The 16914-nt window shown below is 38.4% G+C and overlaps 1 protein-coding gene across 3 annotated transcripts; it reads left to right on the top strand.

Annotated features, from left to right (window-relative positions):
* Window positions 1-3742: 3742 nt before the first annotated feature.
* LOC309710220 (G2/M phase-specific E3 ubiquitin-protein ligase-like) lies at window positions 3743-9272 on the top strand. Of its 3 annotated transcripts, XM_082539507.1 has the most exons (13): window positions 3745-4226; window positions 4409-4527; window positions 4609-4915; window positions 4982-5073; window positions 5323-5375; window positions 6585-6624; window positions 6731-6798; window positions 6932-7018; window positions 7099-7412; window positions 7644-7822; window positions 7977-8149; window positions 8304-8518; window positions 8609-9272. In XM_082539507.1, exons 1-13 carry the CDS (start codon window positions 4076-4078, stop codon window positions 8842-8844), a joined length of 2034 nt encoding a protein of 677 aa, XP_082395633.1. In that variant the 5' UTR covers window positions 3745-4075; the 3' UTR covers window positions 8845-9272. The 3 variants fall into 3 exon arrangements, with proteins under 3 accessions (XP_082395632.1, XP_082395634.1, XP_082395633.1); XM_082539506.1 differs by having other exon boundaries at window positions 3743-4226; window positions 4609-5073; XM_082539508.1 differs by lacking the exons at window positions 4409-4527; window positions 4609-4915 and having other exon boundaries at window positions 3743-4226.
* Window positions 9273-16914: the final 7642 nt, after the last annotated feature.

Below are 16914 nucleotides of genomic sequence, written 5' to 3'. Positions count from 1 at the left end.
AAACAGAGGAATCGTAACAGCCGAACTCCAGCCGTTTCATCACCCCCTGGACTAATTTACTGTGAAAGTCAGAAACTTCCTCTCTGAGGGTTTCTCTAAGTGGCTGCATGGAAGCCTCAGACACCACGCTGAGCAGCATTTGTGTGTGTGCGCGCGCGTGTATGAAGTGTCTGAGAAATGATGTCATCGACAGCGGGGCGCAGAGGAGGAAACAGCTGCCAGTTGAGTCTGCAGCTGGAGCTCTTTCTTTCCTCCGTTCTGCTGGACCCCAGATCAGGCTCCCCAGTGACTGCAGCCATGCTGAAGGTCAGAGTTCAGGGTTGAAGCACATAACTTTTAAATGACAGATGCAGTGAGCTCAACTCTCAGTGACTTCTCTCCTGACTCCACTCACTGGTTTTGGAAGTATCTTTGAGCCTTGGTGTTAGCGTTCTGCCCAGAAACAAGCTCATTCTTGTTTGTGGAGGTGTTCACATGAGAATCTGCACCCACAGACCTGCTGATCAATCACATCCGATCACAGTCCTCAAATTTAACAGCACACCAAAGCTGGAGCTAAGCCAGCTTGGAGGCTCTGATAGTGCAGTTAACAGGACAGCAGCCATATCGTCAGGTGACTGTGTTGGCCTCCAGGCCGTTAATGTTTGAAGGTTTGCTGTCAGGTGTTCATTGTTTTCAAGGCCAATATTCACTCTAGAAAAAAAGAGCATTTAAAAAAAAAGCCTGTCAGCATGAAAAGAAAGCTGACTCCTACTCAGGAGCTTGTTTTAGACAGAGGATCATAAAGAACGATTATTCTCGACTCTAAATCATGTAAAGCTTCTCCAGTGAGGTCCAAGAATCAGAATCAGTCAGCTAGTTTAATAAATGTTGACAGCAAACTTTTGTCTAAAATATTGTCCAGCAGACTAGAGAATTATATACCTAAGCTTATTAAGGCAGATCAGACGGGCTTTATCAAGAATAGAGAATCAATTACAAACATGAGAAAATTACTGAATATTATAGAACACTCCAATGTAACCAAAACACAAGGACTTGTTGTATCACTTGATGCGGAAAAAGCTTTTGACCACGTTGAGTGGACTTATATGTTTGCTTTAATGGAGAAATATGGCTTGGGCAAGGGGTTTATAGACATGATCAGATTGTTATATGTCACCCCAAGAGCATGTCTTGTAGTTAATGGTATTAAATCATCAGAATTCTGTTTACAGAGATCAACAAGACAGGGGGACCCGATTTCCCCATTAATTTTCGCTTTAGTAATTGAACCACTGGCTGAGGCCATTAGAAATAATCAAAGTATATCTGGATACCTAATTCAAGGATTTGAATTTAAAATGTTACTATACGCAGACGATGTTCTGCTGTTTGTCACCAATCCCCAGGATTCTATACCCTCTGTATTATCTATTACAGAAACTTTTGGATATTTGTCCGGGTATAAGGTTAATATGACCAAAACTATTGCTATGCCACTGGGAAATTTGCCTATGACATGCAACATCCCATTTACCTGGTCGGGTTCTTGATTTAAGTACTTGGGGATACACATTTCACCTAATATAAAAAGTGTATTGAAACAGTGTCAAACAAGATTTTTCTAGATGGATGGATCTCCTGGTCTCCTGGATGGGGAGAATAAATTAAATTAAAATGAATGTGTTGCCACGGCTTTTATATCCTTTACAAATGCTCCCGATAACTCTTACCAAAAAAATTGTAAAAGAAATTGAAAAAGATCTGTCAAGGTTTATTTGGAGGGGAAAACGTTACAGCTGCCCAAAGATAAAGGGGGTCTTGCCTTTCCTAACATTTTGCTGTATAACTGGTCATGTCATAGTAGAGTTATACATGAATGGATCCACGCATATCTAAAAGAGACAGAGAACCCCCTAGAAGCCTGGACATGTTCGCCATTTAATCTCCTAAGCGAACTAGTGAGTAAATATATTAAAAAACATAACAAAGTAATGATTGATACTTACTTAAAAACATGGCGTGATATGAACAAATACATTGAAAGTAATCCTATACTGAGTTATTTAACACCTTTTATAAATAATCGGCACTTTACACCGGGAATGAAAAGTGCAGTATTTCAGAGATGGTTTGGTGCAGGAATACATGTGGTGGGCAATGTTCCCTCTAATTTTTCATGTGTCTGAGCGAACACACAAACTCCCTGAGCGGTCTCCTGGACCACTGTGAGCAACAGCAGACGTGTGCACTGTGGTCACGCCGGCATCTAATCCATCCAAGTTACATGGTTTATTAAAATAATCAAATTACAGCCTTTACACTTATGTTAGACTACTTTTAATTAACTGCCTTAGCCCACTTACAATGAAAATGTAGGAAAAAAATCTATTCATTGACCTGTGTAGGGATGTTAACACTATTGGAAGTAAAAATAACTTGAACTCCAATTTTGAAAACACAACTTTCTTTATAAAAAAAAGCTCTGACTGGTATTATGAGTCTGTGGTCTGGGAGAGAGTCCTGTAGCTCTCTGTCTGCAAAATATAGTATATAATCACCAAAGCTGGGCAATTAATTATATAGTTACTTCAAAAAAAAAGTGACTCAGTTTGGCAAACAACAAAGTTTTTTTGCAGCTATTTTTTTAAATGCAGCCAAGGCGTTTTTAAATAAACATTTCAAACTATTTACAGAACAATCAGCTGTTCTGCATCAAATTTGATGCCACACAAATTATTTGTGCCACTCCAAAAAATCATTTCTGTCCACTATGAGATAAAGGAGAACAACAGCCTGATACCTGCAGGCCTGGCAACAGGAGATGTATCACTCCTGTAACACCTGTAACATTCAGCAGTCGCCTCATTGTTCTGACACACACAACAAAACTACACTACACACTAACTACACAAGATTTGCGCTAAACGTCTCAAATCTCTCACATCTCAAAGCTTCCCCCCGTTTCTTAACAACTAGATGCCACGTTGCCATATCATTTTTTGATTGGTCGACATGGTACTTTTTTGGACGAATAGGAAAGGGAGAGGGGGTGGAGTTTGTTTTTGCTCACAGGCTTTCGAGCTTTTTTTTCTTATAAAACGCAGTTTTTACCGTTTCTCCCCGCAGTAAATATAAACAACGACAGTATTCAGGAAGAAAACCAAACATTGCAGATATTTTTATCATAACTCTGGTTTTACGTGGCCTATCAACAGAATTTAAAAACTGGTATAAAGTCCACACTTTTTCCGTCAATTGTTCCGTCTGTCCTGCTCACATCTCCAATGGTTGTACACGTTGTCATTACCGTGGCTTCACTCCACATCAGCCGCTTTGCTAGCTAAAACACCGGCGTCGGCACATAAGGACGCTGTCATAGCCTGTCAACGACGTTGATTAGCTGCGTATATACGAATGTTAATCGCGTGATTGGCTGAACTATGTACGGTGGCTGGGAAGTGCAAAGCGCAACAAATTAAAAAACAGCAACAAATTAAAAAACCGCAACAAATTAAAAATCCACAACAAATTAAAAAAACGCAACAAATTAAAAAACCGCAACAAATTAAAAATCCACAACAAATTAAAAAACCGCAACAAATTAAAAATCCACAACAAATTAAAAAACCGCAACAAATTAAAAATCCACAACAAATTAAAAAACCGCAACAAATTAAAAATCCACAACAAATTAAAAAACCGCAACAAATTAAAAATCCACAACAAATTAAAAAACCGCAACAAATTAAAAATCCACAACAAATTAAAAAACCGCAACAAATTAAAAATCCACAACAAATTAAAAAACCGCAACAAATCAAAAATCCACAACAAATTAAAAAACCGCAACAAATCAAAAATCCACAACAAATTAAAAAACCGCAACAAATTAAAAATCCACAACAAATTAAAAATCCTTGACGGAAAGGGATTGTCTGAAATACCGGAAGTGGCACAACGATTAGGCTTACTCCATATTTGTAGCTCAGAAAAGTGATTCGGGATGTCAACAAACGTTGAGAAACTCACGCCTCACAGCGCTTCCTTATCACCCTGACGGTGCTTGCTGCACTACATAGAGAACCGGAAAATGTTTTGCCCGTTTTGTGGCGTTAGCTTCAGCCTCTTCACCCCTTTTTGTGCTTCCTGTGGACGGTCTCTGGAGCTTTTGCGGGACACAGACCAGGCTGAAGGATCAAACTCCCCGGGGACATCAAAACAAACAGAAAATTCTGAACAAAGTAATTTTGATATATTACTCACTTTTTGTTCTCTTCAGACAGTCTATGCTATTTCAGTTAAATAGCACGTTTATTTACCATTTTGGCTCCTGTTTCTGTTTCCTTATACTGTATTCTCGTCTACGTTTAGTAATGGAGAGTGCTAACCCCGTTTTGATGTCAAACGTTTTTCATTCAACCAGAACAAACATGTCCGTCATACAAGCAGTTCATGGAGTACAAAAAATCAAAATCCAAAGAGCGTCAGGCCTTCAGCTGTGGAGCAAAATTAAAACTCAAGTTACAGAGTAAACCTGTCAAGGTAAGCCATCACAGGTAACTTTATAAACGAGGATTTGGCAATTATTCTTAAAGTGATCTGGCTTTTATTATTTGTTTGTAGATCAATATCGGATTTATGGTGTCACAACAAACCGACTTAAAACCGCTAAGAGGGAAAACACTGCCCTTATTTATTACCCCCGAAATTACAGCCCCTGACCTCCTGAAGCAGGCTGTAGAAAAAATGAGAACATTCAACAAGGACTTGGTGGAGGGACCATATGTCCTTTTGTATCCTGACTGCACAGAGGTGATAAATGTGCCTGGGACAGAAAGGCCATTCCGATTGGCAGACTACAAAGAGGAAATAGGAAAGAACTACAACAGGATTTCTCTATTCATTTGCCCAGAGAGCCACTTCAAACGAGGTTTGTTAATTTTATATTTTGATGTGTTTACATATACAACAACTAATAATGTGTCTACTTTCTCAGCTCTGATTGCAGAGGATGGTACCTCAGACTCGGACCCTGAGATTGTGATTACATCAAGAAGCACAGCTGAGTTCAACCAGGCAGACACATTGGTGTGTACTTTTTTTCCCTCTCCACCATGCCAGAGGCCTGTGAGTGGCCCTGGCAGAGGTGCATGTCCTCTGAGTGCTCTATTTTTTTTCTCTATAATGATCATAATTCTGTAACATCCATGGGTCTATTATTTTCATTGTGTGATTATATGTTCTTTAAAAAAGTATTTTTTTTTAAGTATTGATGGACTATCTAAATGCGATACGAAGTTGGTGAAAGCTTTGAAAAGTGCATGTTTTTCATCTTAGGTTTTCAAACCACAAGACCAGAGTACCCCTAATGGTAAACATGCAGAGAAGGAGTAAGTTATTTAAGAGCTTGTTCTGCTATATATTAGAGTTGGGCAATACAATATATGTCTTTGTTTTATTTCAGGGAATATTGATCACGATATAAACCGCTAGATTTGTACATATTAAATGTGCCGTTGCTCATGGTAAATGGTAAATGGCCTGTATTTGTAAAGCGCTTTATTAGTCCCTAAGGACTAAGCGCTTTACACATCCAGTCATCCACCCATTCACACACACATTCACACACTGGTGATGGCAGCTACATTGTAGCCACAGCCACCGTGGGGCGCACTGACAGAGGCGAGGCTGCCGAACACTGGCGCCACCAGTAGGCAATGGGTGAAGTGTCTAGCCCAAGGGCACAACGACCAAGACTGTCCGATCCGGGGCTCGAACCGGCAACCTTCCGATTACAAGGTGAACTTAAAATTTCACATAAGTAAGATGTGAAATCCTCAGAAGCTTGTTTTGATTTAAATATTTATTTCCTGTCATAAGTTCAGACAGACGGATGTATTAACATATTACATCCGTTTCAGATAACTAAAAAAAGGTACATGTTAAAAACTAAATCAAAAGTCAGGGATAAAGATTTCCAGTTTCAAAAGACAACAAACACCAGATCACTCAATTGCTTGGTCAATTACATTTAAAAACAAAAAAGAATGATTCTAAACATAAATCTTAGTTTACAGTAAGTTTTACAGGAGAACAGACATAAAATTGACAAAGTCTTTGTCAATATCAAATGAATAAGCTAAGAAATAAAAGCAAATTCTCCTAATCTCTCCTTGTATATTTATTTTAATGGTTGGTTTAGATGTAAATGGTGCCCAAACATCTCCACGGGTGGCGCTGCTACTTCACTGTGCTGCAGGTAACAAGTCACCCTAACTGGACATGATGCTGTTCCCAGAGCGATTGGTTGCTGCGCTACTTGATAAGGATTGACTATTCTTATGTCAATGAAAAAAAAGAGTGATTAGAGGAATAAGCAGCATATAAAATGGATGGATGGATAGCTCTATTGCAATAGTCTCATATTTCCTTTGAGAGAAAAGTATACTGCAATACATATTGTTATTTTATTGCCCCACCCTAATATAAATATTTATTGGTTTCATAGCCTTTTTATAATGTTGGTATCATAAATAATATTGAACTGTATGAGCTTCTTATCTGGACATTTTAATTCCAATACTCTTATTCTGTTTCAGACATGCTCCAGGACCTTCATCTATCATACAGCCATGTCAGGTATTTGGGCAATTTATGTCAGCATGACGTTTTTTGCTATTGCTGAAATAGTACAAAGCTATGTATGTTTATATACAGTATGCAATTTTTGTTCTTTTTTTTCCAGATTGTAATATCTGATACAGAGGATCTTGATCACCAAAACGAAACGAATCCAGTCATGAGTCCCTATAGGTAAATAAAATTGTGTCTTATATGTAATTTTAAATCTGTAACTACAGTACACGTTTGGGTTTGTGAAATGGGTAAAGATAATTAAAGGGTGAATAGAAGTTATTCTAATGTTGGAATTATAATTTCTCAACAGTAAATATGCAGACCTGTGTGCCCCCTGCATTGAGGACGAGGATGAAGAGCTGGTTGAAGTTGCTTCACCGATTGATGACAGAGCACTGTAAAATATCAAATACTACTTCAAATAACAATGCTAAATTGTATAGTCTTGCATTCGGTCTTTCATTTTTGTGATTACAGGGAAGACGTTAACATTAATCTACCTGACATCATTGCAAACTTATCCAGTGCTATTCATCATGGAAGTGTCAGCAGATTCAACATCTCAAGAGCAAATGTCTGGGATGGAGCAGTCAGGGGTTTCAGGCGGTTGTCATACTCTGAAACCAATGACATGCTGGTTAAATTTACTGATGATTCTGGCATTCTAGAAGAAGGACTTGATGCAGGTGGCCCAAAACGAGAGTTTTTGAGTCTGCTAATGAAACACATGAAAGATCGTCCCATTTTTGATGGACCCGAAGGACGTCGATTCCTCGTCTACAATGCAAAGGGTATGCAATGATCAGATGTTTGATAAACTTAATTTAAAGACTTTTTTGGACTTTTAAATCAATTTGTTTTTAATTATTATCAGAAGCAACTCATAATAATTTCTTGGATTATTTCAAAACAGCATTAGTCTGTCTATCTGATCGATCTATCTGACATCGATCGGATCTGATCGATCGGTAGAGAGAGGTGTGTGTGTGAGAGAGTTTATCATTTACTGTATTCATTCACAGCTGTAAGGGAGGATGAATACTACCTAGCAGGAAAGATGATAGCCGTGTCAGTTGTGCATGGTGGTCCAGGGCCCCATTTCCTGTCAGAAGAGCTGGTACATTATCTTGCAGGCCAGACTTCAGTAAAAGCAACAGTTGCCTCAGTCACAGATGACGACATAGGGAAAGCTTTACAAGAGGTGAGGACAGCGCAGGATTTGAATGCAGGATAGAACTACAGCTTCTTCATCTGTATGACATTAAAAAATTCTTTCTTTGTGTAGGGAAAAAACAGGAATGAAAATCAGACACGTAAGCTTACATTGTGTATGTCCATTTTTATGGGTTTTTCAGATCGACAGTGCTGGTTCAGTGGATGTCCTGCGTGACTGTGTCATAAAACACAGTACTATGCTACAGGTGGCTGGTTGTCTAAGGCATGTTTCCACAGTTGAGGAAAAGAAAGACATTGTGTCTGACTATCTCCGGTGGTATATAATTGCTCGAAACTCATCTGTAATTGACAGGTGAGACAGGTGAATTATTGTTATGACAGTGTTGTTCATAATTTCCGACTGAAATATTTTACATTCTCCAAGGTTTCCAAAGTTCACAGTTTGTCCATAGTTTGTGCATGTACTATGAACTGGTAAATGACACAAAGTTCTCCTCATTCTTTAGATTTAAAGAGGGTCTTTCAGCACTTAATTTCCTGAGTGCACTCCAGCAACACCCTACTTTGCTTTCCCCGGTCCTGTGTCACATGGAAAAGAAACTCACAGCCCTTGAACTTGAGAGACTTTTCAAACCTGACTTCAGCCCATCTGGAAGTAACAGGAGACGTCTGGAAAGTCAAACTGTGGGCTACTGGTCAGACTATCTGCTGGACTGTGAAGGTTTATACCAGTATTTCTTTTAGTACTCATTACAAGACAATGTGTTGAATTCACATATACATATATAATTTTTTTTAAAATTTTTTGCAGAATCACAAACTGCTGTGTCGTTGGGCGATGTTCTGATGTTTGCAACTGGGCTAACATCACTGCCACCTTCTGGATTAGATCCACTACCAAGCCTACAGTTCCTGGATGACTCTTTATTCCCGATGGCAAATACATGCTTAAACTTATTGAAACTACCAATGATAACTTCATATTCCTTGTTTAAATCCAACATGGATTTTGGAATTCAAAACTCCCCAGGATTTGGATGTTTCTAGAATGTCTGGCCTTGTAGTTCAAACCTGCTGTTGATTTATTCCTCAAGTTTTTAAGTCAAATTTTTTTTTAAATATGTTATGAATAGGAGAAGGTGGGACATACTGGCGGTACAGCACAAATCCATTATAGTTTACCAGGTTTATTGTAGTTTTATTAGATAACCCAGTTACTTACAGCTGCTTCTTCTTGGCATTACATTGTAAATTCTGTAGGTTTTTTGCTACGGGACTTATCCAGAAATCTGTTATGTATTTGAGCATGTTTTTTTTATTCTAAAATGTAGGTACATCTGTTCAAAGGAGATTTAAAATGCAATCGCTAGACTTGATTTGTTCAAAGTTTTGACAGTGCTACTAAAAGTAAAGGCATTTAAAGGTGTACTGTGTTCTACTCTTAAAAGTTGTAATAAACACACAATACAGTGCAAGATGTGATTTTGATTTGATTTATTATTTATATAAATGTTCAGGACTGTATCTCAACTTCCATCAGCTAAACAAGGACCAGAATTATCAAGACATTCAATAAGAATATGCTTTTACAAACACAAACTTAAACTTTTGGCGTCTTCAGCCAACTCATGTAGCCTAGTTCAAAAAAGCAGCATATGCTATAGGTTTTGGTGAAAACAACAAAAAGCCAGGTTTTTGTTTTTTTTAGAAATTTGCAATTTCTATTAACTTCATGTAAAGTTCAGTGGCAGACTCCCAGCAGACGGGCTTTTGAAAATGATTTTGCTCCATTACAAAATTCAGATATGTTTGAGTCCCCACATACAACTACTGACAGCCTAGACTCAGGAAAAGCGTCCAGTTCAGATTGTTGAATCAGGAATCCACAGTCTCTGGAGCCGTATCTGTGATCAATGGAAGACAATTGCATTAATATAGGTTTACACATAAAGTAATTATTTGATCATTATTATCCGTTACCTGTGGGGTAGGTAGTACAGTTCATTTGGCACACCTCCTGGACATGAAGCTGTTCTTGAGGGACGAATCCGATGAGTGTTCCACAGCTTCACACATTCATCAAGATCCTTCTGAACAATGACAGTGAAGCAAAATCTCAAAAGGCACTGATGCTCGTGACTTCCATTGAAGTGTCCAGCATCTCGAAGATCCGCAAACAGCTCCAACCAAAACTGAGCCCTAAAAAAATTGTTTAGAGATAGTTTAGTTTGTTTACATGGCATCGTTTCACAACACGTCATCGCATGGCACTTTACAGTTCATTTTAACTGAATCATATATAGACTCCAGTCAGTTTAAATGTTTTCTATTGAAAGGGATTGCATACAGGCAAAACTCTAAAACATTTCAGTAATGTGCAAAAGTTAATTTATTTTAGGAATTCTAATTAAATGTGAAATTAGCGATACTGAGTCATTACATACAAAGTGAGGTATTTCAAGTATTTCTTACAATGTTAATGATTAAGACGTAGAACTTATGAAAAACCCAAATTCAATGTCTCTAACAATTTGTATGTTCTATTTGTTTGGGTCCTTTTTGCATAAATTACTGCCTCCATGCAGCGTGGTATGGATGCTATCAGTCTGTGGATCTGTTGAGGTGTTATGGAAGACCAGGATGCTTCAGTAGCAGCCTTGAGGTCTTAGCCACTACACTATGTTACACCCCTTTCATCCACACTTACATTAGACAAAACTTTCTATTAATGTGCTTTGATAGTCTCTGTGAACATTCAAATTCTTTTAAGGTGTTCTTTATGGAGGGTGTCAATTATGTTTTTTTCCCCACAGCTGTCAGGACAGCAGTCATGTCCATTCTGTGAGTCCTCCTGAATTAGAAAGACCATTTAGAGGCTCAGGAACCCTTTGCAGATGATTTGAATTAATTAGCTCATAGTAGAGTGGCACTTTAAGTCTAAAATATTTAACCTTTTCACAATATTATGGTTTTGAAGTTGGGTTTTTCTTAAGTTCCAAAGCATAATCATCATAATTACTAAATGGGCTAAAAATGTATAGTTTGGCATACAATGAGTATTTAATATCGGTTTTACTTTTTAAGTTGAATTACTGAAATAATAATAATAATAATAATAATAATAATAATAATAATAATAATAACAACAGTAATAATAATAATGGATTGCATTTATATAGCGCTTTTCGAGGCCCTCAAAGCGCTTTACAATACCACTATTCATTCACTCTCACATTCACACACTGGTGGAGGCAGCTACAGTTGTAGCCACAGCTGCCCTGGGGCAGACTGACAATAAATCAACTTTTGCACGACATTCAAATTTGTTACGCCTTTAAATATCAGGCAAAATTAAATGTTATATTTACCTTCCTTTTCGATATATGGACCACCAGGACTCAATTCGCTGGTTATTCGTTGATGAACCAAACATGTGACTGGACTCTCCGCTGAAGTGGTCATCATGATGGTGACGTAGTGCGCACTGAACTGCAGCCATAATGCCGTTTTCTGTCCCACAGTCAGTTCTCAGTCTCATCGGTACAACACCAAGGCTCCCAACACATGACAAGTAATAGTAAGCTATAACCACTGGATTATTATTGGTTGGTCCACATTCTAGCCACAAAACCTTGCGTGAAAATCCATCAATGCACCCTGAAATGGCCAAACCGAATGGTTTGAGCTTGTCATAACCATCAGCATGCCACATGTAGTTGGGTCCCAGCGAATGATAGGTTCTCCTAATGAATCTTCTGCGTGTTCTCATCTGGCATCCATGAGGATTAAGCTCCCGGAGTATTTTCATCACATCATCCCTCTTCACTTTAAGATGATGCTTTTGTTTAAGTACCTGCCACATTGTTCGATACCCAAACAATCGCCCAGGTCCTTGAAGCTCCGCTCTGATTGCGTTAATGATCGTTGTTCTGGAGTGAAAATATTTTCTTCGGTAAAGTCCAGCATTATTAAGTTTACTTTTAAGACTCCTTAAACTTATCTTTACACCATGCAAACTTAACATCATGTCCATGATAACACTATATGAGTGACCTTCGTTGAAATATTTAATGCAGTACTGTAGGGTGTCTGATCCTTCAGCCTGGTCTGTGTCCCGCAAAAGCTCCAGAGACCGTCCACAGGAAGCACAAAAAGGGGTGAAGAGGCTGAAGCTAACGCCACAAAACGGGCAAAACATTTTCCGGTTCTCTATGTAGTGCAGCAAGCACCGTCAGGGTGATAAGGAAGCGCTGTGAGGCGTGAGTTTCTCAACGTTTGTTGACATCCCGAATCACTTTTCTGAGCTACAAATATGGAGTAAGCCTAATCGTTGTGCCACTTCCGGTATTTCAGACAATCCCTTTCCGTCAAGGATTTTTAATTTGTTGTGGATTTTTAATTTGTTGCGGTTTTTTAATTTGTTGTGGATTTTTGATTTGTTGCGGTTTTTTAATTTGTTGTGGATTTTTGATTTGTTGCGGTTTTTTAATTTGTTGTGGATTTTTAATTTGTTGCGGTTTTTTAATTTGTTGTGGATTTTTAATTTGTTGCGGTTTTTTAATTTGTTGTGGATTTTTAATTTGTTGCGGTTTTTTAATTTGTTGTGGATTTTTAATTTGTTGCGGTTTTTTAATTTGTTGTGGATTTTTAATTTGTTGCGGTTTTTTAATTTGTTGTGGATTTTTAATTTGTTGTGGATTTTTAATTTGTTGCGGTTTTTTAATTTGTTGTGGATTTTTAATTTGTTGCGGTTTTTTAATTTGTTGTGGATTTTTAATTTGTTGTGGATTTTTAATTTGTTGCGGTTTTTTAATTTGTTGTGGATTTTTAATTTGTTGCGGTTTTTTAATTTGTTGCGTTTTTTTAATTTGTTGTGGATTTTTAATTTGTTGCGTTTTTTTAATTTGTTGTGGATTTTTAATTTGTTGCGGTTTTTTAATTTGTTGCGTTTTTTTAATTTGTTGTGGATTTTTAATTTGTTGCGGTTTTTTAATTTGTTGCTGTTTTTTAATTTGTTGCGCTTTGCACTTCCCAGCCACCGTAACTATGGGATAAGGTGGCATCGTTCTAATCCCATACGGGAGCAGCCAGTCACTCACTGACTAACACTGCAAAACAGAATTGTTTTGTATTAAAAAGTATTAATTTTAATTTCAATTCAGGTTAGATTTTTTTGTGCGCAACACAGATTTTCTGTGTGCAGAGACCGTGCCAGCAGTGCGCAGCTTAGAGGGAACATTGGTGGTGGGTGATCTGTTTAATGGGAATGTTTGTATGTCTTTTGAGCAGGTCCAAAAAAAATATGGAATACATCAAATTAATTTTTTTTTTTTTGCATTTTTGCAGGCTCGTCACCTAATTACTTCAAATTTTGATACTTTGCACAATACAATGCAACTAGGACCCATGGAAAATTTCTTTTTAACTTAAATGCAGATAATAGAACTATAAGACAGTTTCACAATACACTACAAGGTTATAACAAACATAATATTGGAAAACTTATTAGGAGTTGGGAGGGTGACCTCCAGTGTCATTGTGATGATCTTGCCTGGAGTGAGTACATACAATCTGTGCATTCTTTATTTCTTAGTAACAGATTTAAAGAAACACAATATAAAATTTTACATAGACAGTATAGAACGCCTATTTTTCTGGATAAAATTGATCCGAGCAGGTCAGCACAATGTACTAAATGTAAATCTGTGGCAGGGTCCTACTTGCACTGTCTTTGGACTTGCTCAAAAATTTAAAAATTCTGTCTCTGTGTAACAAAAGAATTAAAAGGTATATTTAGAAGCAGAATACAAAAAGATCCAGCTCAGTATTTATTGGGGCTGCCAATTCTGAACAAATTTCCAGATAAAAACAAATATAAACTATTATGTAAATTATTGTTTTTGGCTGGGAGGTGGCTGGGGAGAGGGAGGTCTGGGCCTCTTTGCTTAGGCTGCTGCCCCCACGACCCGGCCTCGGATAAAGCGGATGAAGATGGATGGATGGATTGTTTTGGCAAGAAAATGTATTGTTTTCAATTGGATTAATGAAAAACCACCAACAATAACTCAGTGGTATAAAGAAATCTTTTGAGTTTTACCAATGGAAAGACTGAGTGCAAAATTAAGTGGCAATGATGATATTTTTTTGGATATATGGCGCCTGCTATTGGATTAAAAAGAGTGCTTATCTCAAAGTTCAGCTCCTCTTCTCAAACTTTGACAAGTGCAGCAGCTCTAATCTGAGTGCTGTGCTAAACAATGAATGAGCCAGGCTTAAAGCTGGTTTTAATATCACATCAGGTTTAAAGCAGGGTTTAATATTATATCAGGCTTAAAGCTAGGTTTAAATCTGATATAAAGGATTAAAGGGGGCAAGTTTGGATTGAGTCTCAGGATGTTCCTCAGCAGCAGATATGAAGAGACAGGTCTGATATTTGTAACATAAAGCTAATGTTCTCAGCTGTCTTTGGGACAGTGAAGAACCTGTAGTTCCTATGACATCCAGCAGAGGCAGCAGCGAGTTAGCCCCATGCTACAACTTTACAGCAGAAATAAACATGTTTACAGCCTGATACACAAACTGATTGGTCCCTGTGGTTAATTTAAACCTTCATAACACCTTTATGGGGGAAGGAGGTTTCTATAACTCACCTGTTTCCATTATTAGGGGCGTGGCCTCTGTGACTGACAGGTGGATGATTACCTAGGTGGCTGCAGCTGCTAGCTGTCTGCTAGCTTCACCTGAACTGGACCTGTGGACCGTGTTTGTGCTCTCGGAGCCTTTTGGAGCATTTTTAATTACATCATATGACCAATAAAAATGGCTGCTGTGAGGTTACTGGATTAACACACCATCCAATAAGGCAAAGCTTCAGATTTGCTGAGTGAAACCTGAGAGTTTTGATTGGATGTCACTAATTAGCAGGTATCTGTGAGTGTGAGAGATGCTTGCTGAAAGTGAAAGCTGCGAGCCGGTGTTTATTTCTGAACATAGTTCACAGATTTGTGACCTGAGATAGTTTTAACGCTCTTAGTGTCCAATCAGAGCACAGGAAGAGGAACAAACCACAACAACCTATTTGTGTGGACTCAGCAGCTTTGTAATGAAGACGAGGAGGAACACAGTGCTGCATGCAGCTGAGCGTGTTATTGACCTTGTGCTTCAGAGATGTCACATGACGCCTCTGTGAGGTCATGCATCATCTGACGTGTTCTTGTCCTTCTAACTCCTCTGATGAGAGCCTGTCCAGCTGCCGGTCAATCCAGCTAATGAGCATAAAGTTGTCCATCATTTGACCTCTGACCCTGCAGTATCGCTGCAGAGTCTGACAGGACAGATTCTCCTGCTGCACTTCCTGCAGAGCTCCATCTACACATGAATCACTCCAGGCGCTGTCACAGCACTGAAACATTTAACACATGATAATCACATCTGGATCTGCTTTAATGAAACAGGAGGACAAACGTGTTCTCAGCATGGTTTCAGTGACTTCAAGAGTCTGGGAGTCCTTCTGTTCATGCTGTGATTATTGTTCCGCATACTCACATGATGATGTTATTTTCATTGATACATTCAAAAACAGGAATTCACCATGGTGAACAGACCAATCACAGCAGCTGCAGCTCCTTTGGCCTGACGTGTCACGGCATTCCCAGGAGGTAAAAGATCAGATTACAGTTTTCATGCTGAAGCATAAATCCTCCGTGAGCATCAGGGACAGTTTATGGCTCTGCGGGATTTAGTGACCACGAAGGAGATGACCACAAAGAAACTGAACCAGTGGTTTATTCTAAGAATACTCATTTTTCACACATGAGGACACTGAAAAACATGAAGCAGTAAATCTGAGAGAAACTAAACTGAAATATGTAAAATGAAATGTTTATTTATGAGGCTCTAGTCTTTTTCTCCAATTGATCTCTCTGAGTTAACTTCAGTAATTACTTGATTCAAAGAAGTGCTGCCATTAATTAATGCTTCAATCTTAAATATGATCAACCTCTCTCTAATAATCGGCTACGTACTACAGGCCTTCAAGCTGGCTGTAGTTACTTAAAAAGCCATCTGTAGCTAATTACAGGCCATTCTCTCACCTTCCTTTCATATCAAAAATTCTTGAAAGAGTAGCTGTCAAACAGCTAACAGATCATCTGCAGATGCAATTCAAGGACACACAAAGAGGAGGAAATCTCTGCTCATGTGCTCACCACACTATTACAGATGGCGTACTCACACTTCCAGGTTATTCTTACATGTTGGTGAAGTCACAGATGGAAGTACAGTGAGGGCTAAAAGTATTGGAACAGTAAACCGATTACACGGAGACCCGCAGACTTTCTCATTTGAAGAGTGTCAGTCAGGTTTCAGAGCTCATCACAGCACAGAAACAGCTTTAGGTTAAGGTTAAAGGTTAAAACTGATCTTCTTATGGCCTCTGACAGTGGACTCATCTCTGTGCTTGTCCCGCTAGACCTCAGTGCAGCGTTCGATACTGTTGACCATAATATTCTATTAGAATGATTAGAGCATGCTGTAGGTGCTAGGACCAATTCTGTTTACATTATACATGCTTCCCTTAGGCAGTATCATCAGAAGGTCTAGCACACATTTCACTGCTATGCTTATGACACCCAACTTTATCTATCCATGAAGCCAGATAACACACACACCAATTAGCTAAACTGCAGGAAAGTTTTAAAGACCTGGATGACCTCTAATTTTCTGCTTCTAAATTGAGATAAAACTGAGGTTATTGTACTCGGCCCTGAAAATCTTAGAAATGTGGTATCTAACCAGATTCTTACTCTGGATGGCATTACCTTGGCCTCCAGTAACACTGTGAGGAACCTTGGAGTCATTTTTGACCAGGATATGTCCTTCAAAGCACATATTAAACAAATATGTAAGACTGCGTTCTTCCATTTGCGCAACATCTCTAAGGTTAGAAATATCCTGTCTCAGAGTGACGCTGAAAAACTAGTTCATGCATTTATTACTTCCAGGCTGGACGACTGTAATTCATTATTATCAGGATGTCCAAAAACTCGCTGAAAAGCCTTCAGTTAATCCAAAATGCTGCAGCAAGAGTCCTGACAGGGACTAGAAAGAGAGAGCATA

This window comes from Aulonocara stuartgranti (assembly GCF_965226115.1).
Source record: "Aulonocara stuartgranti genome assembly, chromosome: 7".
Taxonomy (NCBI): Eukaryota; Metazoa; Chordata; class Actinopteri; order Cichliformes; family Cichlidae; genus Aulonocara; species Aulonocara stuartgranti.
The sequence above is the reverse complement of the archived record's forward strand: the minus strand, read 5'-3'. Positions and strand labels throughout refer to the sequence as shown.